This window comes from Bubalus kerabau, chromosome 20 (assembly GCF_029407905.1).
Source record: "Bubalus kerabau isolate K-KA32 ecotype Philippines breed swamp buffalo chromosome 20, PCC_UOA_SB_1v2, whole genome shotgun sequence".
Taxonomy (NCBI): domain Eukaryota; kingdom Metazoa; phylum Chordata; class Mammalia; order Artiodactyla; family Bovidae; genus Bubalus; species Bubalus kerabau.
In genome coordinates, this window is record NC_073643.1 from 56,600,007 (window position 1) to 56,624,827 (window position 24,821).

The following is a 24,821-nucleotide window of genomic DNA, read 5'->3' on the forward strand; positions in this document are numbered from 1 at the left end:
AAATGAAAATGCTGATGCAGAGTTTTTAGCATGGGAGAAGATGGAATCAATCTAGAAGGAAAGTCTGGGACAATCAGATTGTGGGCATAATTCAAAATGCCAGGGTCAGGGATTTGATTTTATCCTGTAGGAAAAGAAGGACCAATGAAGGAATGACAAAGGAATGACATCACCACCACCATCATCCTGATCACAATTAAAAAAAAAAAATACTATTCACAGAGCACCAACTGTGCTCAAGACAATTATCCCTCAAACTCAGCCCATGAGGTCATAACTGATATTAACCACACACTACAGAGGAGAACCCCGAGGCAGAGGTAATACAGCTTATAAGGGGCAGAGCCTGGATCTTCCTGAGTCCAGTTCACTCTCATCCTAAACACTCCACAGGATCTCTGCTTTTGAGTATATGCAGGACAGCACCCGGGAGTGGAGGTTTGGGAGCTATCAGCGTTTAGTTGGATGGCTAATGTATTGAGAAAGACCCAGTTTCTTTGGGAGGAGGACCAGAGAAAGAGAGGAGGACCAGAGAAGCGGAAAGAGAAAGAGTTTAAAAAAAAAAAAAAAGGCAGGCAGTGCCAAGGAAACCATGCAGGTAGAAATTTTAAGAAGGAAAGACAGGTATAATGGTGCAGAAAGCTACCTAGAGATCAGGCAGGATGGGGAGGGACAAGGAACTGTAGGATCTGTCAACTTAAGAGGGCTTCCGGGACTTCACAGACAGCATTTTCAGGGGAGTGGCGGGGGTGGACGCCAGATTGCTGTGGGCTGAGGAATGAGTGGGAGGTGAAGACAGGGCAGGCAGCATGTAAACTTACTCTTTCAAGAAATATGATAGTGAGGGGGAGGGTAGGGAGGAAGCCTGAAAGGGGAAGATGGTAGCTGGAAGCATTTTCTGTGGGAGACAGAGGTGGGGAGAGACTCAAGCAGTTGTACACCATAATGAAGGAGAAGCTGAGGCCACAAGACAGGGAGGCTCTTCTCCAGAGCCCCAGAGAGAGTTCCAAGGGATGGATGGAGGGCTAAGTGGGTGGTGTTACAGACAGCTCACGTGGCTGGACTTCTTCAGGGCTGTGAAATCACAGAGCGAGGGTCTGACAATCTCTGTGGCCCCTTGCAAGCCTTACCTCCTTCTGCTTTTTTTCTTCCTTCTTCTGGCCTTTCCTTCCTCTCTCCACAAATACTTAGTGAGCACCTACTATGTGCAGGTTCTTGTGTTAGGTTCTATGCCTTTTATAATAAGCAAGGTAGGGTACATCACCCTCTCAGTTGAGTGGAAAGACAGATATTAAACAAGATGATACATAACCATATGTGACTACATAGCGTAGGATAATGTTCATAAAGCACTTCCAATACTTGTAAGCATTTTCGTATTAAGTCCACACACACATTTGTAACAAAAGCACTATTTGCAATATTGGTATTCCTATTTGCAAACCAGGAAACTGAGGCACAGAAATGTCAGATGACTTCTTCACACGACTAAAAAGACTAAGATAGATGGCGGTTCAAATTAGATTTGCCCATTTCCACAGGCAAATCTAACTGCCACACTGTCCTGAGTCACTGTGTTTAGAACGGTGGGCACCAGGATGGACAAGATCTGGAGGCGTCACTAGCCTAGGGGAGCTCACAGTCTGAGCGCTGGGAAGAAAGTTCATTTTCTTTCCCAGAAGTTCATTTTCTCTCTTCTTCCACATTGTGGTCCCTGCCAACATTACTAGCACCACCTGGGCGCACACGTTCCAACAAACGCAAAAGCTCCAGTCCTGCCCCACCCACTACATCAGGGTCTGCAGTTTAACACGACGCGCAGGCGCTCAGACTACAGAAGCCTGTTCTACAGCCGCTTCTCTTATTAGAGGTGAGAAACTGAGACCCAGAAATTCGGAGATCACAGAGTGGTGAAACTTCAGGGCTTGGTGTCTAGAGCCCAGCCTAGGCCTGAATGCACGCTTCCACTCTTCTAAAGAGGCCAGTTTGTAGGACCCAGGGAGGGAGGGAGCGCGCGCAAGGTGCTCGGCGCGCGCAAGGTGCTCGGCGCGCGCAAGGTGCTCGGCGCGCGCAAGGTGCTCGCGGGCTCCCGGGCCCGGCCTAGCCGGGCTGAGGCGACGCGGGCGCCCGGCGGGGCCCGGCCGCCGCGTCCCCGTCCCCGTCCCCGCGCTGGCCCGGCCCGGCCCGGCCCCTCAGCTCCACCCCCTGCCTCCCCCTCCCGCCCGCTCGCGCCTCCTGAAAAGCAAGCCCGCCCGGGGCGGCGGCGCAGAGCCGGGCCCGGCGCACGAGGAGGCAGCCAGCGCGGCCATGACGGCGGAGAAGGCGCTGCCTCTGGGCAACGGGAAGGCTGCCGAGGAGGCGCGGGAGTCTGAGGTGCTGAGTGGCGGCGGCGGCGGGGGCGCGGTGTCCGCGCGCGACAAGCGCGACAAGGCGGTCCACGAGCGCGGCCACTGGAATAACAAGGTGGAGTTCGTGCTGAGCGTGGCGGGGGAGATCATCGGGCTGGGCAACGTGTGGCGCTTCCCTTACCTGTGCTACAAGAACGGCGGAGGTGAGGCGGCGCGCGCGCGGCCCTGAGGAGGACGGGGTGGGAGAAGCCGGCCCTGTGGGGGAGGGGAGCCGGGCCCCCTCCCGCGCCTGCGTGTGGCGGGACCCCAGTCTCGCGGGGACGCCGGCCGGCCGCCCGGCCCGGGGCCACCTGGCGCGAGCGCGGTGCGCATGCCCGCGACCCCCGCTTCGCACCTGAGCGCGCCACCTGCTAGCACGCGGGCACTCGTCCGCCGGGTGTGTGTTCTGTCCCCGGGTGCATGAGGTGTAGACCGAGGCCGGGAGCCCTTGGCGGGAGTTCGGGGGCAGGAGGCAGTCCCTTGGAGCCTCAGCTTTCCTGACTGCAAACGCGCGTGAAGGAAAGGGGACTTTGGTCATCCGAGCAGCTTCGGGGTTCTGAGGGCTTCCCGAAATGCCAGCCTCTGGACTCAACTTACCTCATCTCGTTTCACAGTCGTCTTTGTAGGTAGGGGTATATACCCCGTTTTTCAGGGCAGGAAACTGAGGGACAGAGAAGTTGCCCACTCCCCAAGGGGTAAAGGTGGGGTTCCGACACCAAAGGCCTGGTTTAAAAAGTGAGATTGGACGCACAACTGGGAGCACTTTTTTAGGTGAGGACCGTTGCCGTTTGGTTTCCCTTCCTTTCATTTGCCCCTAGGGCCCTTTCTAGGACTGTCTGGTGGGAAGATGGGCACCGAACAGCTTCTTTGGTCTCAGAACAGTTAGCAACAGTATTGACTTGCTGTTTAGAAGGTGCTTAGAGCTTGCTGGGGTCAGGGAAACGAAGGTGACCAGAGAGTCGTTTCTAGTGACATTATGTCCGAGGCTGCGTGGTGGAGACGGAGCAGTTAAGTCCTCAGATCTCCCAGCTCCAAGAAGGGCGTGGCGGGGGGGAGGGGGGCTCCAGACCTGAGGAGCCCCCACCTGTCATATCAACAGGACAGCTGGCAGGGCCATGGCAAGGGACCCTGTGAAACCTCGAGGGGCACAGTTTCTGCAGAGAAAAGCCCGTGTCTGTGTTTTCCTCCTTCTCTTTGCTGGGTCCCTTCAGCGGATCCCCAGAGCCCAGCAAAGGTGGCTCAGAGGTTTGGCAGGGACCACACTGTCGGGCTTTACGGGGCAGGACTTCCTGTGCGGGCAGCTGCAGGGAGAGAGAGAAGGGGACTGCCTGGCCAGGGCCCTTTTCTTTGGAGACATTCATCCTGAAGGCACAGGCTGCTCCAAGCCTGCTCTGCACTGGTAATGAAGTGGCCGCCGGTGTCGGTGGCTTGGCACCGGGAGAGAGGGAGTGGCCTCAGAGACCCTAAACATGCCCTGAGCCCTCAGCTGGGAACCTGCCTCTCCTCTTTGCACATTCAGCCTGTGTAAGCTGCTGTCTCTGCTTAGACGCCTGTGGAAACCCTTTAGGATCGTCCCAGGCAAGAGTTGTTTAAACCTCTCCCTTTTGTTTTTTTTAAGCAGGAAATTGTTATACCAAAACCAGAAACGCATTCTTAAAATCAGAACATTGTATAAGCTGCATTAATTACAAACTCTCAGATTTTTTTTAAAAAAGGTTGTAGTGAGTGCAGTTTAAAAATGAGTCTTTTTTTTTTTTTTTTTTTTTTTTTACTCTAACTCAACAAGAATCTCCGCTGGGTATACAGCTATCCTGGTTTAATTATCTTAAGGATTACTACCTTTGTGAGTAGAGAGGCCACAAGGCTTTCAGAAAGTGTCATTTTATTTTAAATTACAGCATGTTTGGGAAACTTCTGTGGCTTGTCTTAATCACTTAGATTCAGCAAACAGACCCTTTTATCTTCTTTCAGGCACTTTTTGCTTTCTAATATAGTTGGGGTATCTGCTTATCAACTGTTTAACTTTCTTTTAAAAAAAATCTACACAGCTCTACTCTTAAGTTGCAACAATACTTTAGTATTTCTTTCCCAATGTGAAACTTTGTAAAAATAGAAAAGCTAAGACCCTTTCACAACCTGGCAAATATTGTCCTATTACCAGGATTGATCAAAATCATTGCTGTTAATCCTGGGTTAAAGGGACTTCATTTAGCAAAAAGCAATTTCAGTGAAAGCCTTCATTCGCAAGATCAGATGGTGGGGAATAGCTTGTGTTTTCATGCTTTGTTATTAGACAGGAGAGAGAGAATGAGGGATTTGGGAAAATCCCTTTCTGCTTGTAATGGCTCATGTTCACCTCAGTTATTTAATTTGTTTCACAGAAAGGCCCAGGCGGTGGGCATTGTGTTTCAAAACAGGAGCACTAAAGCTTATGGTGGTCTTTTCTCCAGGCTGATTCAAAGCCAGCTCTCTGGCTGTATTCTTGCTATGAACTCCTCGTATCTCAGCTCCATACCTGGGGCTCACGTACAGGGACCCGTTATGCTCATTGTATATCTCCTTGAGAATGCCTATCTTTATGAAGATTTTTTGCAGGTTACTTCCAAAGTAAAAAGAAGAGGCCCCCTCCCCTGGCCAGTTGAGGTTACTTTGTAATATAAAAGGAGGATGCAGCATTCAGGGAGGGAATAGATTTGACTTGTGCTGGAGGGTCGAATGCGTAAATGAAAGAGTCAAGCATATTACACAGTTTCTTAAACTTTATCATTTTAACTGTACAACCATTCTGTGAGATAAGTGGTGCAGTTCTTACATATTAAAGCCTTATTTTACAGGTGAAGAAGTTGAGGCTGGAAGATGTGACATGGACTTACTCAAGGGAATAGGTGGCAGAGAGTCCGAACCCAGGCTCCCATTGTCTGACTCTGGTCCTCATAGCAGGAACTTGAACTCAAGCTCAGAGCATATGCTGTCTTGCCTCTAACAGGTTATTCAAGGGCTGAAGTGGCGGAGGCAACTTTAACTTCATTCCTTTCCTTTGCATCTTTGCAGGGGCATTCCTGATTCCCTATGTGGTGTTTTTTATATGCTGTGGGATTCCTGTTTTTTTCCTGGAAACAGCTCTGGGACAGTTTACGAGTGAAGGTGGCATTACATGTTGGAGGAAAGTGTGCCCTTTATTTGAAGGTACGTGCTGAGTTAATCAGAAAATGAAAGAATGCCTGGGTATTGTCAGGCTGTGAAGGGCAGCTTTTTTTTAACAAGTTGGAGAGGGACTCAGATCACTGCCTTTTCTTTGTTCTTTCAGGCATTGGTTATGCAACGCAGGTGATTGAGGCCCATCTAAACGTGTACTACATTATCATCCTGGCATGGGCCATTTTCTACCTGAGCAACTGCTTTGCCACCGAGCTCCCCTGGGCCACCTGTGGGCATGAGTGGAACACAGGTATGGCCTCCCTGGAGGCTGTCTCTGCTGGTCTTACTGGGCGAGCTGGGATTGGTGGTGTGTCACGTGTCTTGCTGTGAGTTCAGATTCCACTGAAGCTGGGGGTCATTTCTGTACCTGGTCTGCATACTCGCATGAGCTGAGCACTAGCCCAGGGACTGGCACAAGGAGAAGAACTGTGGCTTTCTTACCTTGCTTTGCCAAATATAGAGGCTGCGTCCTTTGGGCACACAGTAAGGATGCAATTATAAAGTGCTAAACTGAGATCCAGGGGTTCAGGCTGTGATTCCAGCCCTGTCTCTGAGTGTCAGATTTTCCTCTGTAAAATGAAGGGGTTAGACTAGATCAGGGGTTGCAGACAGGAGGGCTATCAGCCAATTAGGCTTTAAATCAGTGACCAGCCCATTTTAAAAATGTATTTGTTGTATTTGTATTTTCAAAAGTTGAAAAATCAGAAGGCTGGGGATGAAAATCCAGATTCCCAGCTTCTCTTGAAAAGCTAAAAAGATCTGGCAACAGCAGAGCCACATTCCCACAATCATACTTGGCAGCAGTGGCTGCAGCTGAGAAACGGCTGTTGTCTGTGGGTGAAGCATCTGTCCTCAAGCTGGCCACAGTCCCTACCCAGCTCATACGGCTCATTCATTCTACCTGTCCACCCCAGGTAGACACTTGAATTCACCACCCGCCTCCTTCCTTCATTGGGTAACTTTTGAGATTACTTTGGATTCTAATATACTGTTTACTTATCAATTTGTCAACCTGTCAGGACTGAGTCTTACAATCTAGGGAAGACAAATACTTCTAAACCCCTATGTATGGAGACTGCTCTGTACAGACATCACTAATCGACTGTACAACTCTTTCCTTTTGAGTCTAGTTTTGGCCTTCGAGCTCTGCTCAGTACTGCTGTAGACAGTCACTGCCTTTTGACTGCAGTCAACATACCTGCTCTAATCTATTCACCATCTGTGTTGTAACCTTTGGTTAGGTTGTCCCTATAAGTGGCCAGTCATCCTGAAAGCTGAGATACAGTAGACAGGTCAGGATATTGGTCACTGGCAGAAGGAACAGCAGTCATTAGACCAAGAAAATGCTGTGAACTAGTTTTTATCCCTGCAAAACTTTACCTTGTTTCCCAACCCAGCACATTCTGGGGGGGGAGGTTGTGGAGAGTCTCATTTTCTCTCCCTGGTTCTTAACCTTTCTTTGCCCAGGAGCATAATCAAGATGTTTATCAAACTAAAATTCAAGGACATATTCTTGGAGGCCTGCAAGTTGTCCATGATAAATTAATTGTGCAAATTTATTTTGAGGGTACTCTAAAAATAGGTGCATGTTCTAATCATCTGTACATTCACCTTGTAAATGAGGATGGTTGGGGATCTCAATGCCTGACTTTGTCCACCTTGACTATTTAAGATGCATTCTTGGTGAATAGGATGGATGATGGTGGCCAAGGGAAAAAGAGATTTAATTCATAAATGGTCATTGATACTAAGTCCAGACAAAAATGCAAAGAACTGTAGGAACAAAGGTTCTGCAAACACATGACCAGAGAAAAATGGAGATAAAACTGAATCTCAAATAGCACATGGAAAAATAAGCAAGTTTAGCTCCATAGACCTTGCCTCCTACCTGTCAGGTCCATTTTTCGGTTGGGAAGTCAATTTAATCTCACAAGATGGCATTATCGTGCATACCTGTTTTATGCTATCAATTTGAATTGTGTTGGTTCAGTAGGATAGTTGGTGTTTAACTTGTAAAATCTGGCTTTATAGTTGTCTGAATACTTGAATCACAAAGGCTTTATAACTCATTGCTTATTTGTAAAGGATTAAATATTATTTTAATAAAAATGCCTTGTCAACTTTGGTTGTCCGAGAAATTTTTTTACTCTACAAAAAAAAGTTGAGAGATACTGTATTAGAGAATCTGATTAAAGCCAAGGGCTCCTTGCTCTAGAAAAAGGCACAAGGGCACATTCAGGTATTTTGCTTATAACTTTAGGTTCCCAGACTTCTCTTAGGACTGACTGTGGACCCCCCAGACCATCTCCTTTCCTGGTATGGTTAGCACTTGTCCAGAGAAGTGGGAAGGGAGCAGACACTTGGGGGGCTTTTCCCCCAGTGGGCTGCAAAGCTTTCTTCCACTGGTTTGCACTCCCCTTTCTCTGAAGGCATGTCAACACTTGTAATGTGTAAAGTGTCATGTACAGGAGGGCTTCATGCTCCAGCGATTATAGACGTAGTTGGAGGGTTTGTGCATACATGAGCAGAGTGAAGGGCCAGCATGAAGCTAAATGCAGGCTTCAGGCTGGTCACCGTGCTGGGTGCGGGGGCTTTGAAGTGAGTGGGTGCACACGACGCTGTCCTCGGGGAGCTCACAGCATGGTGACTAAGGTGGCTCTATGAACAGGGAGGTGCAGTAAAGAGACCTGGATTCCATGGTGGCAGATAGAACCAGGCAATAACCATGGCAAAGGAGTGGAGCCTTGGCTGGACTGTTTTCTTCCCTTAACTGGCTGGTGACTTGTGAGCAGGGAGAAGGTATGGGCAGGGGTCCCTTGACTGCTTCTGACCCTTGATTCGTCCTCTTCAAAATAAAGGGAGTTGGAGAAGGAGGTTTCTTGGAGGACCTTTAAGTTCTAACTGCCTTAGAATTCAAGAGAGGGACATCAAAGAAGGCTTTTCTGGAGGAGAGGATAATAGGCTGATCTGGGCTCAAAGGACAGACACTCATGTTTTTACCTTGAGATTCAAATCCCCCTTGGTCATCAAGTCTCATGAAATGAGAAGAGATATTCAATAAATCCTTTCTTAGATTGAATGAGTGAGGGAATGATGAAGGAACCAGGGATTCTTTCACATTCGAATATTGTTTCATCCAATTGTCAGGTCTTTCTGAAGTAGCTGTGACTTTAGCCTGAGTCTCACCTGCGTTACTGGCCCAGGGACACCATGGCTGATGCCCGTTTTTAACCCTCACGTTCCTGCCAGGGTGGAACAGGTAGATGCCATGAACAAGCCTTAGGCAGGGCAGTGGAAAAGGTGAAAGATTCAGGAGGAAAGAATTGGACAGGGCATACTAATGGGAAATAGAGGGAGGAGGTGCCCTACCCCCAAAACTTCTTTTCTGGTTGGAATCAAGCCAAGCCTCCCTGTTAAACTGTTTGTACATGATTGATTTTCCCCACAGCGCTCTCTGAGGCATGTTTACCTGGAGCGGCTGGGTAAAAACCACCTGGTTGCACCATCCGCTCTGAATGTTGTCTAAGCACCAGCCCTCGCAGAGGGTAATTTTCTTGTGTTTCTTGTCCTGTTTCCCGCTGCAGAGAACTGCGTCGAGTTCCAGAAATTGAACACGACCAACCATAGCCACGTGTCCCTGCAGAACGCCACCTCTCCTGTCATGGAGTTTTGGGAGTAAGTGGAAACACTTTGTCTCCTTCGGCCTTTGGGTCTCTGCCCTGGTTGCTGCCACCCCACCCCTGAAAAAAGCCTGACCCTGCCTCCAGCCTCCAGCCTCGAACTTCCTGGCTTCTGTGGGCATTTCTTTAGAAGCCAGAATGGAGATCTTGAGAGGTTTTCCAAAGGGGCACAGCTGAGAAAAATGCTTTCTCATTCTTTGTTGACGTGTCAGCATGCCTGGTTATTTACTATGGCAAGAAGTGCTTGGTAAAATGATGGGCAGTTTAAAAATTCATTTTTAGCAAAAGAGAAGGTTTGGACTGTTCGCAGTAAACCAAGTCAAGAGTATATTTAGCCTGGAAAGCAGAAGTCTCCTGGGGGGACAGGTAGGCTTTCATTCAGTAGCTGCAAGGTCACGCGGAAAGGACGTAGATCAACTTGAACAGGGAGAGGTTGTAAAGAAACAAGTACTTAAGGAAGAGTGCAGTCCCACAGTGGTGTCTGCAAGTACTTTCACAGGTCGTGAGCCCTCATACCTGGAAGTGTTTGACCAACAGAGGCTATTGATGGTTTTGGGGACAGTGCCTGAATCCACTGACTTTATAGGCAGTAGTTGTGTGGGTGGGCATTTTCCCAGAGACGGGCATTTGTCATCAGTGTTCCAAAGGGATCTATAGCCCTTGGAGTTGCAGGGCTGCCATATACGGTTGTATAAGTTGTTTACTGCACGACCCTAGAGGGCATCATTTACACTGTGAATGTGCAGAATTGTGCAGTGCCCCAGGAATGGAAGAAAAGTTTCCTCTATGGGTTGAAGACTGGATAAAGGCTCACTGAGGCTTTTCAGTTTGAAAAGGTCTGACTTCATTGAAGAACCTCCCCTACCCTAGTGCTGATGAATAATAGTGTAGAGGAGCAGTGGTTTTATGAGTGACTTTTTAAAAAAATTTAGCCAGATACCATTCTTAGTGTGTGGCTTTTCTTCACTATTTATGTATAGTATACGGAAGTTTCAACTATATTGAATTCAAAGCTGCCAGTATTTTTCTTTTTGGTTTACACAGTGAGTGTCTTACTTAAGATATAGTTCCCTACCTCAAAGTTGCAAAACAAACAAACAAAATATATATATATATATATATATATATATTTCTGGGTTTTCTTCCAAGAGTTTTAAAGTCTTTTTTTTTCACATTCAGGAATATAATCTACCTGGAATATTATTTTGTATAAGATACGAAGTAGGAATCCAGTTTTATTTTTATATAAATTTTTATATAAATAAATAACCAATTTCTCCAGCAGTATTTGCTGAATCATTCATCCTTTCCTTACTGATTTGTAATGCCATCTTCCATATAAAGTTTCTAAAAGCATAGATCTGTTTGAGGGCACTGTGATCTCTTCATCTGTTTTGCTGACTGTGTATCAGTGCTATACCTAAAGTTTAATTTTAAGCCTTGAACCCACAAGACAGGTCCCTCGCTTTGCTGTTTTCCAAAATTACTTTAGTCTTCCAGATGAACTTTAGAATAAGCTTGTCAAGTTAAAAAAAAAAAAAACAATAGCGATAAAGAACAGAACAACTCGGTGGGGTCTTTGGCTGGGAGGATAATGGATTTATAGGTTAATCTGAGAAAACTGACACCGTGGTGATTGAGCCTCTCTGTTCATGAACATGGTATAGCCCTCAGTTTATTTAGGTCGTTTAAAATGCCTGATGAAGTAGTGCTCCCTAATGTGGTTGGCAAAGAAGCACCGCGTGGTTGGAAATGCAAACTCTCCAGCTCTGTCCAGACCTGCTGTTGTTCAGTTGCTCAGTCATGTCTGATTCTTCGAGACCCCATGGATCGTAGCATGCCCGGCTTCCCCCCTTCACTATCTCCCGGAGATTGCTCAGACTCATACCCATTGAGTCGGTGATGCTCTATTTGACTATGACCTACTGAGTCAGTCAAATGATCATCCATGTGACACTGTGCCAGAGTGAAGGCTGCTGTGTGTGTGGGGGGGTGGGAGGGGCACCACCTGGCCTGTTCCAGCCCCAGTGGACTGTGGTTTCCTATAGGCATGTTTTGGACCTGCACATTTGAGGATGGCAAAAGATGGTCTCTGTGGTCCCTCAGAGAACAGAACTCGAAGTCCTACACTGGACGAGGTCTCTGTGTAACTTACATTGTTGTGTACCATGCGTTTCCTTTGTAATGTGTATGGGAAACCTGGATTAAGTTCTTATTTGTGCAGCATGTTTGTCTGAATTCCCCAGGAGGCTGTCATGAAGCAGCACCTTTTCTGGTTTTGCTCCCCACTGCTGGTATATGGAAGACCCTCAGTGAATATTTACCAAATGTAAAGGTACATGGGAGGAAGGCGAGCAGACAGTATTTTCTAGAAAATAGTACATGAGGAGAGTCAAAGTGGGCTCTGGCAAGTACTCATCTTATCCCTAAGCTCCTCAGAACAGCACTGACTGCTTCGAGGATCCCTTTGTAATATCCATGTGTGCATGCATACTTGATCGGTTCAGTCATGTCCAGTTCTTTGCAACACTATGGACTGTAGCCCACCAGGCTCTCTGTTCATGGGATTCTCCTGGCAAAAATACTGGAGTGGGTTGCTGTGCCCTCCTCCAGGGAATCTTCCTGACCTAGGGATTAAACCTTGGTCTCTTGCATCTCCTGCATTGGCAGGCAAGTTCTTTAGCACTGAGCCACCTGGGAAGCCCATAATATCTATGTTACCCACTCATTTGGACACCAAGTAGTGGGAGGGGACAGTTAGTCTGTGTCCTCACATGTAACTGGGCCTTTTTGCCTGCTACTCAGTCATTCAAGATGAAAGTCAATGGCAGAATGAGCCCATGGTTCCAGTTTTCTACTCTGATTGTATTTGTATCATCTATGTTGTGCATTTCTCCGGTGGCTCAGACGGTAAAGCATCTGCCTACAATGAGGGAGACCCGGGTTCGACCCCTGGGTCGGGAAGATCCTCTGAAGAAGGAAATGGCAACCCGCTCCAGTACTCTTGCCTGGAAAATCCTGTGGATGGAGGAGCCTGGTGGGCTGCAGTCCATGGGGTCGCAAAGAGTTGGACACTTCTGAGAGACTAAACTTTCACTTTTCACACGGTATTGAATTCTACATCCAATTCTGGTGTGACACTCTTTCCTTCCTTCATAAGATGTTTGTATCAGACAGCTCTAATTCATCTTTTCCCCAGAGGTGAACTTGGAACATAGACACTCTGTGAGATGTTTGTAGCATCCTGTGAAAAACTGTTTGGGGCCACATAAACTTGAGAAGGGCTGAAAGCTGTGCCCTCCAATAAGACTATCCATTACCTTTGATTAGCTCAAATTCCCAAACGTATTTTCCCATGCAGTCGTTTGGAATCTTTCCCCTCATCCCCCTGCCCTCCCCAACCCCAGAATGCTAGCATTCCACTAAACACAGCCTGGCAAATGCCATGCTAGGAGGAAGTTCTTCCTTGAATTCAGCCAAAGATTGGCTTCTGGGGCTTTAGAGGAAATATGCCTGATTCTTTCCCTGTGTGACAACGCTTCAAGTATTGGATCAGGTGTCCTCGAAAGTGTGTCTTTCCTGGTTCTCTTGCTGTTTCCTCGTGTGTCTGATTCCTGTCTACACTGTGCTCTTAGTGTCCTGTCCCTGCTGCTTCTAACCCCAGGGATCTCATTCAGGGCCACACGGCTTGGTCAGAATAGACTACCTCGGCTGGGTGCTTGTTCATTCATTCAGCAAACACCTGAGCTCCTGGTGCATGTGAGAAGGAAACTGGCATAGCTGGGAGTGGTGGAAGTAGAAGATGCGGTCCTAGCCCTCTAGAAACGGAGGAGAGACAAGCCTGTGGATCTCATAAAATCAGTTATAAGCTGCTACTTCCCTGCCCATGGCTGGCCCTGCCTTTACCCTGACCTTGGGCTTCTGACATCTTGAAGGTTCATTTCCCCTTTCAGGGAATAATTAAAATGACTGTCTTAGCCACTGAGAACAGCTCAGGCTCTGGGTCAGTCCCGGGTTCTGGGTCGGGCAGGGGACCTCTGGGGCAGGGGCGGCTTGTCTTCCTGATGTCAGATTTCAAAACCAAGCCACCCTGGTTTCCCTTAGTAACTCATTATGCGTCTGGCACCTGTGCATTTATCTCAATGTGTTTGCAAGTCTGCATTTTAAGCCCGTGTGCCCTGTGGGGATTGAGTGCTATAAGAGTGTGGCCAGCATTGTGGCATCAGATGGACTGTGTTCTTTTTCACTTCCTTTTCTAGGCACTCTCATCTCTCTTGTCCACGGTTTTGCAAGTGAGTGCATGTTCGCCATGCGTACAATTGAAAGTGCTTTTGCATGGCATCCGTTCAGCTCACATTTGTTGTGAGCATATTGTGTGCTGAGCCTGCATTAAGCTCTAAGGGTAATTTCTTCTCTATCTTTATTCAGAAGGATGCAGTCTTGTCTTTTTGGTTTTTCTTACTGGAGGAGGTTTTAAAAATTTGTGTATTTTTAAATCACGTGGCCACTTGGTTTTTATTTGGATACAGAATTTGGGCTCAGAGTTGCTGAAGTGACACTCTTAATTCTTTCTGTGGTTCTGGGGTTGCCCCTGCCTCCCTCACAGCCTCATCTCCCCTTCTGCCCACTCCCCTTCTCTGGACTGGTGCCCTTGGTATGTCCTGGGCCTGTTCTAGGCTCAGTCTCGGGCTTTTGTAGAGAAGAGTCCCTTTGCTTAGAAGATTCCTCACCAGTTCCTCGTGTATCTGGCTCTTTCTTATCATCAAGTCTTAATTCAAATGTCATTCAGTAAACTCTCCCAGCCCATCCAGCTGAGTCAGTACCCTAGTCCTTCTCTACCCCATCTATCTGTTTTGTTGTCTACATAGGACTTATTTGAAATCCTTGTGCCTTTATTTACTAGTTTATTCTCTTTCTGTCTCTGCTAGACTGAAAGCCCCATGCCAGCAAGGACTGTCCTGTTTTGTTCCCTGTTGTCCTGCCAGCACATTCTAAGTGCTCAATAAATATTTATTAACATGCATGGGTGGAAGACTGAATGAATGAGTGAATGAGTTTCTTAACCCTGTGGAGGTCAGTGTCGTCTTAGTTCACTTTTGCCCTGTGTATTGAAGAGTGTACATTGCCAGGTTCAGAAACGTCATTCATCTCTTAGATCAGCTCCCCTTTATAGAAGTGGGTTCTCTGGTGAACACTTGATTTCCTTATTGCCAAAGTCACCTGTGCTTTCTTGTAGAAAAATGTAGGAAGTATGTCTGAGTAGAAGAAGGAAAAAACTGCATACAATGCGATTTTATTTTCCATGATGCTAAAGCAGGGAAGAGTTACTTGCCTAAGTCTGTTGTTCAGACTTGCTGGTATCCACCAGACCCTCCCTGGATAACCATCCCCGAAGCATGAACCATGCCTCCCCCCACAGAGCAGAGAGCAGTGCTTCTTCACTCTCGTTGCTGCTGGCAATTGTCTGCCCTGGCTTGTCAACACCAGGGGTCCCTGCTTGCCCAGAGCCCCCGGGGCCTAGAAGGACCAATAAATAGATGAGGAGGTCTGAACACGATGCTGAGAGCGGAAGCTCAGGGTGGAGGCACTGCTTGTATATCCAGGTGCTGAAATGTTCCAGAGAAGTGTAGTGATAAGATGCGCGGATGCAGACAGAGACCTAGGCTTTAAAGCCAGACAGCAAGAATTTAAATACTGTTGCTTCCACTTATCAGCTTTGGGCTCACTGCTTGAATCTGTTTGCAGCTCATTTTCTTTGTCTGGAAAATGAGAGGAGGATGGGGAGGAGGAGGAGGAACAGTTGGGCTTAGTAACTGTGGAAGAGCTGTGATCTATAAAATATTACTCATTCTTGAACATTAGAGTAAAGATACTTGTATATAAAATCTGCTATGAGGAGATTTGTTTTCACAAATAGTGGGTGTCTCACACTGAGTCATGGGAAGCAGGGATTTACTGAACTGCAAGAGTTGTGTCTGAGGTTCCTTTTACATCCTGATGCATGCAGGAAGAGAAAGGAGGTCACGGTTTGTTACTAAGCACTTGCTGTGTACCCTGGCCCCAAGCATGGCCCTCCAGGCCCATCGCTTCATTTACTCCACCCGCCCATGGGAGAGATGGTTCGGCATCACTGGACAGATTCTCATCTCAGGGGATTCTGAGGCAGGAAGAGGTTAAGGGGCGCATCCAGAGTGCCTTTCTTGGCGAGCAAGAGCTGGAGCTGGGCTGAGAGCCGGCCTCTCTGATCCCTGCTGTGTGCCTCCACCCTTCCTTGCATGTTCCTCTTGCCCGTGACTGAAATGCCATCAGCTGCCTGTTTTATCTCGGGGCAGAATCCCACTGGCCTGTCCCTCCGCTCTGCAGTCCTGAGGCACTAGGTTCTCAAAGGGAGAGTTTTGCGGCAGATTGTAGTTGTTCAGTCACTAAGTCGTGTTTGAGCCTTGGCGACCCCATGGACTGCAGCACGCCAGGCCTCCCTGTCCTATATTATCTCCTGGAATTTGCTCAGACTCATGTCCATTGATTCAGTGATGCCATCCAACCATCGCATCCTCTGTTGCCGGCTTCTCCTGCCTTCAATCTTTCCTAGCATCAGGGTCTTTTCCAACGAGTTGGCTCTTCACATCAGGTGGCCAAAGTATTGGAGCTTCAGCATGAGCATCAGTCCTTCCAATGAATCTTCAGGGTTGATTTCCTTTAGGATTGGCTGGTTTAATCTCCTTGCATTCCACGGGACTCTCAAGAGACTTCTCCAGCCCCACAGCTCTATGTAATTGATGGAGGGAGGGAGGGATGAACGAGGAAGGACCTAAGTCTCCAGCGCCCAGCACAACCAAAACACAGAAAACCAGTTGGCTTATGTCTTCTTGGATTTCAAAAGGCACCTTTAGGAAATGACTTGAACCTTGCTTTTAGCAGAACACTGGTTTCCAGCTGAGCCAGATGTTGTGTGTGAGGCGAGCAGGCTCTGAACTGCTGTGATGACAGATGGAGATTGAGGCTGGCCCCCCCTCAGTGTGTATTGTGGCCCCGCAGCTGGTGGCACAAGGGGTTCATGAATGGCTTTAATTCAGGCTCAGGCAGAGAGTCACACAGAAGGGCCTGCTCCCAAATTTTAGTGCATTATCTCAATTCCGTATTCTGATAAAGCCAAGAGAAACTGTTTGAAACTCTCCAGATTTTACACACACACACACACACACACAGTCTCTCTCTCTCTCAGCTCCATGCTTTCCCTGGAAGACCTGGAAGATTAGGAAGAAGCCCCAGAGCTGGAACCTGACTCTCCTACTCACTCATGGGGACCCTGGCATGCAATTCTGAACTTGAGCTTCCTCCCTGGAGAAACAGGTGTGCCCGCCACCCTTCCAGGTGCAGGCGCAGTCAGCAATACAGAGACGGAGGTGGGGCGGGGGCCAGTAGTCCATCAACAGTCGTAGCTCCTCTCACCCCTGCATCTTACTCATCCTCAGCCTGTCCCCGCTTCCACCCCACAGCTCAGGTGGTTCAGGTGACATTTAAAGAATGGAGGCCTCCTGGTGGGATACCCTGGACCAGCGGGTGTGGGGGGAGGACCGGGGGGAAGACCCCCCCACACACACACACTCCCACGCCGGATCTCTCATCCAGGACTTTTCCCATGTCATGTGTGTTTCCTGCCCACCGCCCCCTCTAGAGCAGACAGTGACTCTCTGCCAGCCTTAACACAGAATGTGGTGTCAGACCCTCTCTGAGCCTTTGGCTACTTGTAATACAGAGCTGCTATACTTGGGAGGTGTGGAAGGCTTGGGCAGCACTTTGGAGCTATGCTGAGTCCTGCCAAGGGGGAGAAGGGCAGGAACCCCAGGGTGCTGGGACCCCAGCCTCGGGGCAGCGAGGCCCTTTCCGTTGCATGGGATCCCTGCGTATAGATGCCTCTTCTTATTGCCTCCTGTGTTGCTGATCTTACCCTCCAGCCATGCGGGACTAGAACAGGTGTTGAGCTTGGGGTCAGGAGATGGGGGTGCAAGGCCAGTCTCTGCCACTCACTGCCTGTGGTCCGTGGCAAGGTCCACACCTTCCTGGAGCCTGAGTCTGCTCTGGGCAGTGGGTGTGACACAGGATAACCTGCACACCGTTATCTCTGCCAGAGCGTGTTCTGCACACTCTAGACGTATTGCTTTGGAAAGGCAGAAGCATGGTGGGGCACTTCCTTCTTAATAGCCTTTAAATGACTTGGTGGTATATTTACATACCATAAACTGTACCCCTTTTAGGTGTATAATTTGAGTAAATTTGCCAAACATGAAGTTGTCACCACAAGATTGTTTTGGACTATGTTCATCATCCTAACAAGATCTCTCATGCCCATTTATAGTTCATCTCAGTCCCACTGCCAGGCAACTACTCACCTGCTGTATGTTTCTTGGATTCATGTAGTCTGGATATCACATACTCAGTGGAGTCATACAATGTGAGGTCCTTGCTCAATGCCCTCTTTCACTTACTTAGCACAATGTTTCCAGGCTTCATTCATGTTCCAGCATGTGTCACCGCTTTATTCTTTTTTGTGGCTAATATTCCATTTAATTACTTAATTTAATTTCGTTTGTCTGACTGTGAGTTGATGGACATTTGGGTAGTTTTCAGTTTGGGGCTATTTTTGAATAACCTAGTTTACTTCAGTCATTCAGTCATGTCTGGCTCTTTGCAACCCCATGGACTGCAGCACGCCAGGCTCCCCTGTCTATCACTAACTCCCAGAGGTTGCTCAAACTAATGTCCTTAGAGTCGGTGATGCCATCTGACCATCTCATCCTCTGTCATCCCCTTCTCCTCCTGCCTTCAGTCTTTCCCAGCATCAGGGTCTTTTCCAATGAGTCAGTTCTTCGCAACAGGTGGCCAAAGTATTGGAGCTTCAGCTTCACCATCAGTCCTTTCAATGAATATTCAGGACTGATTTCCTTTAGGATTGACTGTTTTGATCTCCTTGCGGTCCAAGGGACTCTCAAGAGTCTTCTCCAGCACCACAGTTCAAAAGCATCAATTCTTTGGCACTCAGCTCTCTTTATAGTGCAACTCTCACAGTCATTCATCACTGCTGGAAAAACCATAGCTTTGACTAGATGGACCTTTGTCAGCAAAGCACTATCTCTGCTTTTTAATATGCTGTCTAGGTTGGGCATAGTTTTCTTCCAAGAAGCAAGTATCTTTTAATTTCATGGCTGCAGTCACCATCTTCAGTGACTTTGGAGCCCAAGAAAATAAAGTTTGTCACTCTTTTCATTGTTTCCCCATCTATTTGCCATGAAGTGGTGGGACTGGATGCCATGATCTTAGGTTTTTGAATGTTGAGTTTTAAGCCAGCTTTTTCACTCTCCTCTTTCACTTTCATCAAGAAGCTCTTTAGTTCCTCTTCACTTTCTGCCATAAGGGGTGGTTTCATCTGCATATCTGAGGTTATTGCTGTTTCTCCTGGCAATCTTGATTCTAGCTTGTGCTTCATCCAGCATGGCATTTTGCATGATGTACTCTGTATGTAAGTTAAATAAGCAGGGTGACAATATACAGCTTTGACATACTCCTTTCCCAATTTGGAACCAGTCTGTTGTTCCTTGTTTGGTTCTAACTGCTGCTTCTTGACCTGCATACAGATTTCTCAAGAGGCAGGAAAGGTGGTCTGGTATTTCTGTCTCTTGAAGAATTTTCCACAGTATGTTGTGATCCTCACAGTCAAAGGCTTTGGTGTAATCGATAAAGCAGAAATTTATGTTTTTCTGGAGCTCTTGCTTTTTCAATGATCCAGTGGATGTTGGCAATTTGATCTCTGGTTCCTCTGCCTTTTCTAAATCCAACTTGAACATCTGGAAGTTTATGGTTCAGGTACTGTTAAAGCTTGGCTTGGAGAATTTTGAGCATTACTTTGCTGGAGTGTGAGATGAGTGCAATTGTTTGGTAGTTTGAACATTCTTTGGCATTATCTTTCTTTGGGATTGGAATGGAAACTGACCTTTTCCAGTCCTGTGGCCACTGCTGAGTTTTCTAATTTTGCTGGCATATTGAGTGCAGCACTTTAACAGCAATATCTTTTAGGATTTGAAATAGCTCAACTGGAATTCCATCACCTCCACTAGCTTTGTTCATAGTGATGCTTCCTAAGGCCCACTTGCCTTCACATTCCAGGATGTCTGGCTCTAGGTGAGTGATCACACCATCGTGATTATCTGGGTCATGAAGATCTTTTTTGTATAGTTCTTCTGTGTATCCTTGCCACCTCTTCTTAATATCTTCTGCTTCTGTTAGGTCCATACCGTTTCTGTCCTTTATTGTGCCCATCTTTGCATGAAATATTCCCTTGGTATCTCTAATTTTCTTGAGGAGATCTCTAGTCTTTCCCATTCTGTTGTTTCCCTCTATTTCTTTGCATTGATCACTGAGGAAGGCTCTCTCATCTCTCCTTGCTATTGGAACTCTGCATTCAGATGGGGTTTGAAGAACCTAGGGGTTTTGCAAAGGCTGAGTTTTACGTTTACCTTTTTAACAAACTGGCAGACTTTCCCAATGTGGCTGAACTATTTTACATTCCTGCGAGAAATATATGAGTTCCATTTCTCCGTATTCCATTTTTTTTTCTTTTTTAGCAGATGCTCTTGATTTATTCAGATTGGCTAGGAATATACTCTTTATGGGTCTATCTTAAGGAGTTACTCCAAATATTATTTTTTATACTAATTAACAAGAAAGTGATGAGATAGAAAAAATTATACTCGAATAGTACATTTTTAGAAGTCAAAGTTCAACAAAAATTCTTGAATATGTATGAGTGATATTATGATTTCGATATGTTGACAGAAAAGACTGTACATTTTTGGTGGGATGAGTACACATTTTGATTTCTCTGGTCCCAGTGTGATTGCTTGCCTTGGTGTAATTTTTTTTTAATTTATTCATTTTAATTGGAGGCTAATTACTTTAAAATATTGTGGTGGTTTTTGCCGTACATCAACATGAATGAACCACGGTGTACATGTGTCCCCCCGTCCTGAATCCCCCCTCCCACCTCCTTCCCTATCCCATCCCTCTGGGTTGTCCCAGTACACTGACTTTGAGTGCCCTGTTTCATGCATCGAACTTGGACTGGTCATCTATTTCACATATGTTCTTGAAGATACTTATTATTGTCTATCTTTTTGATTAAGCCATCCTCGTAGGTGCACCCTTGTGGGCATGAAGTGGCATCTCATTTTGGTCTTAATTTGCACTTTAATGAAGAATAGTTCTAAGTAAGTTTGGGAAACATTGGGTTAGACAGAGCTATTGTTAGTTGCTCAGTCACATACAACTTTTTTTGACCCCATTGCCTGTACCCTGCCAAGTTCCTCTGTCCATGGAATTCTCCAGGCAAGAATACAGGACTGGGTAGCCATTCCCTTCTCCAGGGGATCTTCCTGACCCAGGGATTGAACCCTGTCTCCTGCATTGCAGGCAAATTCCTTACCATCTGAGCCACCAGGGAAGCCCAGACAGACAGAGCTATAGAGATGCCTTTATTGCAGGACTTCTCAGAGCCTTTAATATTCTAATGAGCACTGGGACTCTCTAAAGAGGGCCATTCCTCAGTGAGGTCCCTGTATGACCTCAGGGTGCCATACAGGATTAGTGTTCTTTGGGAAGCATTAGCCTAGGACAGAGGTCAGAAAACCATGGACCAAACCCATCTGCTGCCTGTTTTTGTAAATAAAGTTTTATTGGAAGACAGCCTCAGCATTTGTTTACAAATTGTCTCTGGCTGCTTTCACACAGCAAGGGTAGAGTTGAATAGTTGGAACAGAGACCATGTACCTTGTGAAGCCTAATCCCATACTGTCTGGCATTTTATATAGAAACAGTTTGTGCACCAGGCATTTCTAGGTCAGAGGTCAACATAGATGCTTACTGCATCTTCAGGGTTAAGGAGGTTCTCGGTTTGGTTCTTGGTCTGTACAGGTACAGACCAAGGAAGCACTTGGTAAGGTTTTGTGTTATTTGAGCTGGTGCTTGCAGGACAGGCACAATTGTGAAGGCACGTGAGAATTGAGAGGGACATTCCTGGCAGAGAGAACTGTGGGATGGATCCTGGGGAATGGAGAAGTGTAGGATGTGTTCAGGACTGGAGGGGACTTCCACACGATCTGGGAGGATTTCTGCAGCCACAGAAGAAATTGGTGCGGGAACTCCACACGTTACAGACCAGCTTCATTGCCTTGTTGTCGACCCTGAGTGACACATTTCTGGTCCATCTTCCCAAGACAGGGCTGTGGGTCCGAGCTCTGGCTCTCAAGCTGAGCACTTGTGGCTTCAGTGTCTGCCTTTCTGGGCACATTGCTTCCCTAAGCCACGGTTTTCCCATCTGTGAACTGGGAACCGTAGTTGCACTGACCTCAGTGAGCAGGAAGGAAATGCCAACTGTCCCTGTCCTTGTCATCACCCGTCTCCTCCCAGAGGGCAAGCCATCTGCCTTCCTCATCACCGCAGCCCCTGTTCTTAGGGCACTGAGCAGCCCGCAGGTAACACTCGGTCATTCTCCCGAGGGAATGCGTGATGCGGAGGCCTGAGTTTCCTGCCAGGAGGGTCCTTGCCCTGAGTCCCCAGCTCGGTTTGGTGCCTCCACCAAGGGCCCTGCAGGAGCAGACCCCTGATACGAGGAAAGTTGATGGCCCGCACTGGGCCAGGGAGGTGAGCGCAGGACCCCGAGGGGGCAGGGAAGACGCCTTTGTTTGGGTGATCAGCTGTTTTTTTGTTTGTTGCTTTGGGAGACCGGACAGGAGGCCCGAGCAAGGCTATTTATAACTCGGCCCCTCAGTGCCAGTATTTAGGGCGGTCTCCACGTCCCCAGCAGCGCTCCCATCCATGACGGGTTAAAGAAAGGTAATGTGTATACCAGCTACATGCTGGACATTAGGATGAGGCCCCCCCACCAGCTGGGGGCCTGTTCCCACACCGCCTGCCCCGAGCTCTCTGCCGTGGTGGGAGAGGGGCCTGCTCCACCTCTGCTTCCTCAGGTCAAACCGCTCTCGGGTCTGGAAGCTGGTGTTTGGAAGGGAGGTGCCAGGTGTGGGACTCCCCTCCAGACTCAGCCCCTCTGTGTGTAAGGGGCGGGGAGGGGGGCATGGAGAGGGCAATGAGGGTGTTGCAGGATCAGATCTAGATACTTCCTTGAGACCATGGAGGACAGAAGAGAAGCCTTGAGCAGAAGGCCTTCTCTTTCTGGGGCCAGCTTCTGCCAAGGCTGTGGGCATCATCATCTGAACCCTGTTTTGGGTCCCAATCTGGGTCAGTTGCTTGGCCTTTCTGGACCTCAGTTGCCCCACTTGTAGAATGGGTATAAGAATGTCCTCAGGGTGGTTATGTTGCCGTGAGGACTGAATGTGTGACATATGAGGACTCTCACGTGGCACCCGCCACAGTCACTTCTGCCACCAGCTCCTTCTTGTTCCTTCCTCCGAGAATCTCTTAAAAAGGATGGTTTGCTTTTAAACTCACCTGTTGGATTCCCCAACTCTTTCCCTCCTCTTCCCGCAGAAATGACGTCTCCACCTATGGACTTTGCCCCTGTTGCCCATCTCAGAGACTTCTACCTGCTCTTTCCTCCCTTGTCCCCCATTCCATCCTGTATTTGAAACTTTTCCCTCCCTCCTGACTCTTTCCCAGTCGTGCCAACCTGAAAATAAAACAAATGTAAGACAGCTCTGGTACCCTGTGGCCAAGAACTACCAGCCTTCGACCCCATCAGAGCAGCTTCCCCAAAGAGCCGTCTCAGCAGGTCTCACCTCCCCACATGCACTGCTATCTAAAGCCTGCCCCACCAGGGCTGAGCAGCTCTCCTTGCTTCCCCTACCTCCCGGGTTCCGAACCCCACAGCGCTGTCCCTCTCACCAGGCTGTCGGAAAGCCCTTTCCTTCTGCCTGCAGATGCCGCCTTCTCCAGGGATGCCCAGCCCTTCTCTGTCCTCTGAAAGGGCTCCTCCATCGTCTTCTCTGCCTGTAAATGATGGGGCTCTGGGTGCCCCTCCTGCTCATTTCTCCACCTCTGCCCAGTCGACTTCATGCTCTCCCCGAACACTTGATGGCCAAGGGCTCAGGTCTGATCTCCTCCCTGTATCTCTGTTGTGAGCTTTTACAGCCAGAGACCCAGCTGCCTCCGGCCCTTGCAGCCTCCTGGGGGTTCCACGGGCATCTCAAAATCGCCTTATCTAAAAGACTGGCTGACTGTCCACCTCCTCCTCTTCTACCCTACTTAATGGTTCACTCCTGCTCAGCTAATGACTCCCCCTGCCACCCCCGTGTATCCATTCAGGTACACACCTGGTGTCAGCCTGGACCTCTCACTTCCCTGCTACCTGCCACCCCCAGGGAGCCACCTGTTGTCCCTGCTGCTCCTCAGCCCCCCTTTTCCCCTCCAGGGTCATTTCCCTACCTTAGTCCAGCCCCTCCTTCTTTATTGTCCTAGTTAATGCAGAAATTTCCACACCTGGCACCTTGCTCCATTCCACGCCTACCGTCCAATCTTCCCACTGCAACCAAAGAGAGCTTTCCAAAACATGCACCTGATGGAGCCTTGCCCCTTTGTGAGGTTCTCCTAGGCTTCCATTACCCTCAGGAGGAGGCGCCCGCCCCTCAGCAAGGCTCACCTGCTCATCACTCCAGCCTTGTCCTCACCCTTGCTTCTCACCCCGCTGCCTGCTGCACACTGAGCCCTTTGGCCTCTGGGAGCCTTGGTTCCAGCCTCCCAGCTTTGGCCTTTCTGCCCCCAATGCCTCCCTCTTCTTTGTTAACTGTCCTCCTGCCCCCCGGGACCTCCCCACCCCACCCCCTCATCCTGACACTGGCTGGACTTGCAGTGAGGGTCCCCTGCTGCTCCCTGTCTTCACCCTCTCCGCACTCTGCTCTGTTCACCGGGCTGTCTTCCCCAGTGGACCGTGAGCCCCTGAAGGGCGCCAAGTGTAGCGCAGTACCCGACACTGAAGACACCTTCATAAGCGCCACTTGAATAAAGTGAGAAATGCATGAAGGACGCATGCCGGGTACTGCTTTTACCCAGCACATGAAGACACGTGAAGTAGCTTTGGGGTACATGCCTTTGATTTGTAAAGACAGGAAGGGTGATTTTCATGTCATGGGGGAGTCTAAGGAGCAGGCACCACAGGTGAATGTCTGGGCCCTGGAGCCAGGATCCCTGGGTTCAGATCCCGACCCTGTCACTTGCTCTCAGTGACTTTGGGCAAGTTACCTGATTGCCTGGCATGTCAGTTTCCCCATCTTTGAAATGATGATAACAACTGTACCTTCATCAAGGATTGTTAGGAGGGTAAGATGAGTTCCTGCTTGAAAACCAAGAGAGACACAGACCTAGGGAGCAGACTTGTGGATATGGTGGTGGGGAGGAGGAGACGGTGGGACAAATGGAGAGAATAGCATTGAAACATAGACATTAACTGTATGTAAAAGTAGATGACCGGTGGAAATTTGCTACATGATGCAGGAAGCTCAAATCCCACCTAGAGGGGGTGGGATGGGGTGGGAGGTGGGTGGGAGCTTCA

At 48.2% G+C, this 24,821-nt stretch overlaps 1 protein-coding gene across 1 annotated transcript in view; it reads left to right on the plus strand.

Moving 5' to 3' along the window:
• Positions 1 to 2,307: 2,307 nt before the first annotated feature.
• The window catches only part of SLC6A11 (solute carrier family 6 member 11), a 122,986-nt gene continuing 100,472 nt past the window's right edge, over positions 2,308 to 24,821 (plus strand). The window contains exons 1-4 of the mRNA XM_055557868.1: positions 2,308 to 2,551; positions 5,439 to 5,573; positions 5,695 to 5,835; positions 9,170 to 9,260. Coding sequence (XP_055413843.1) covers positions 2,308 to 2,551; positions 5,439 to 5,573; positions 5,695 to 5,835; positions 9,170 to 9,260 — 611 coding nt within the window. The remainder of the gene's footprint in view (positions 2,552 to 5,438; positions 5,574 to 5,694; positions 5,836 to 9,169; positions 9,261 to 24,821) is intronic.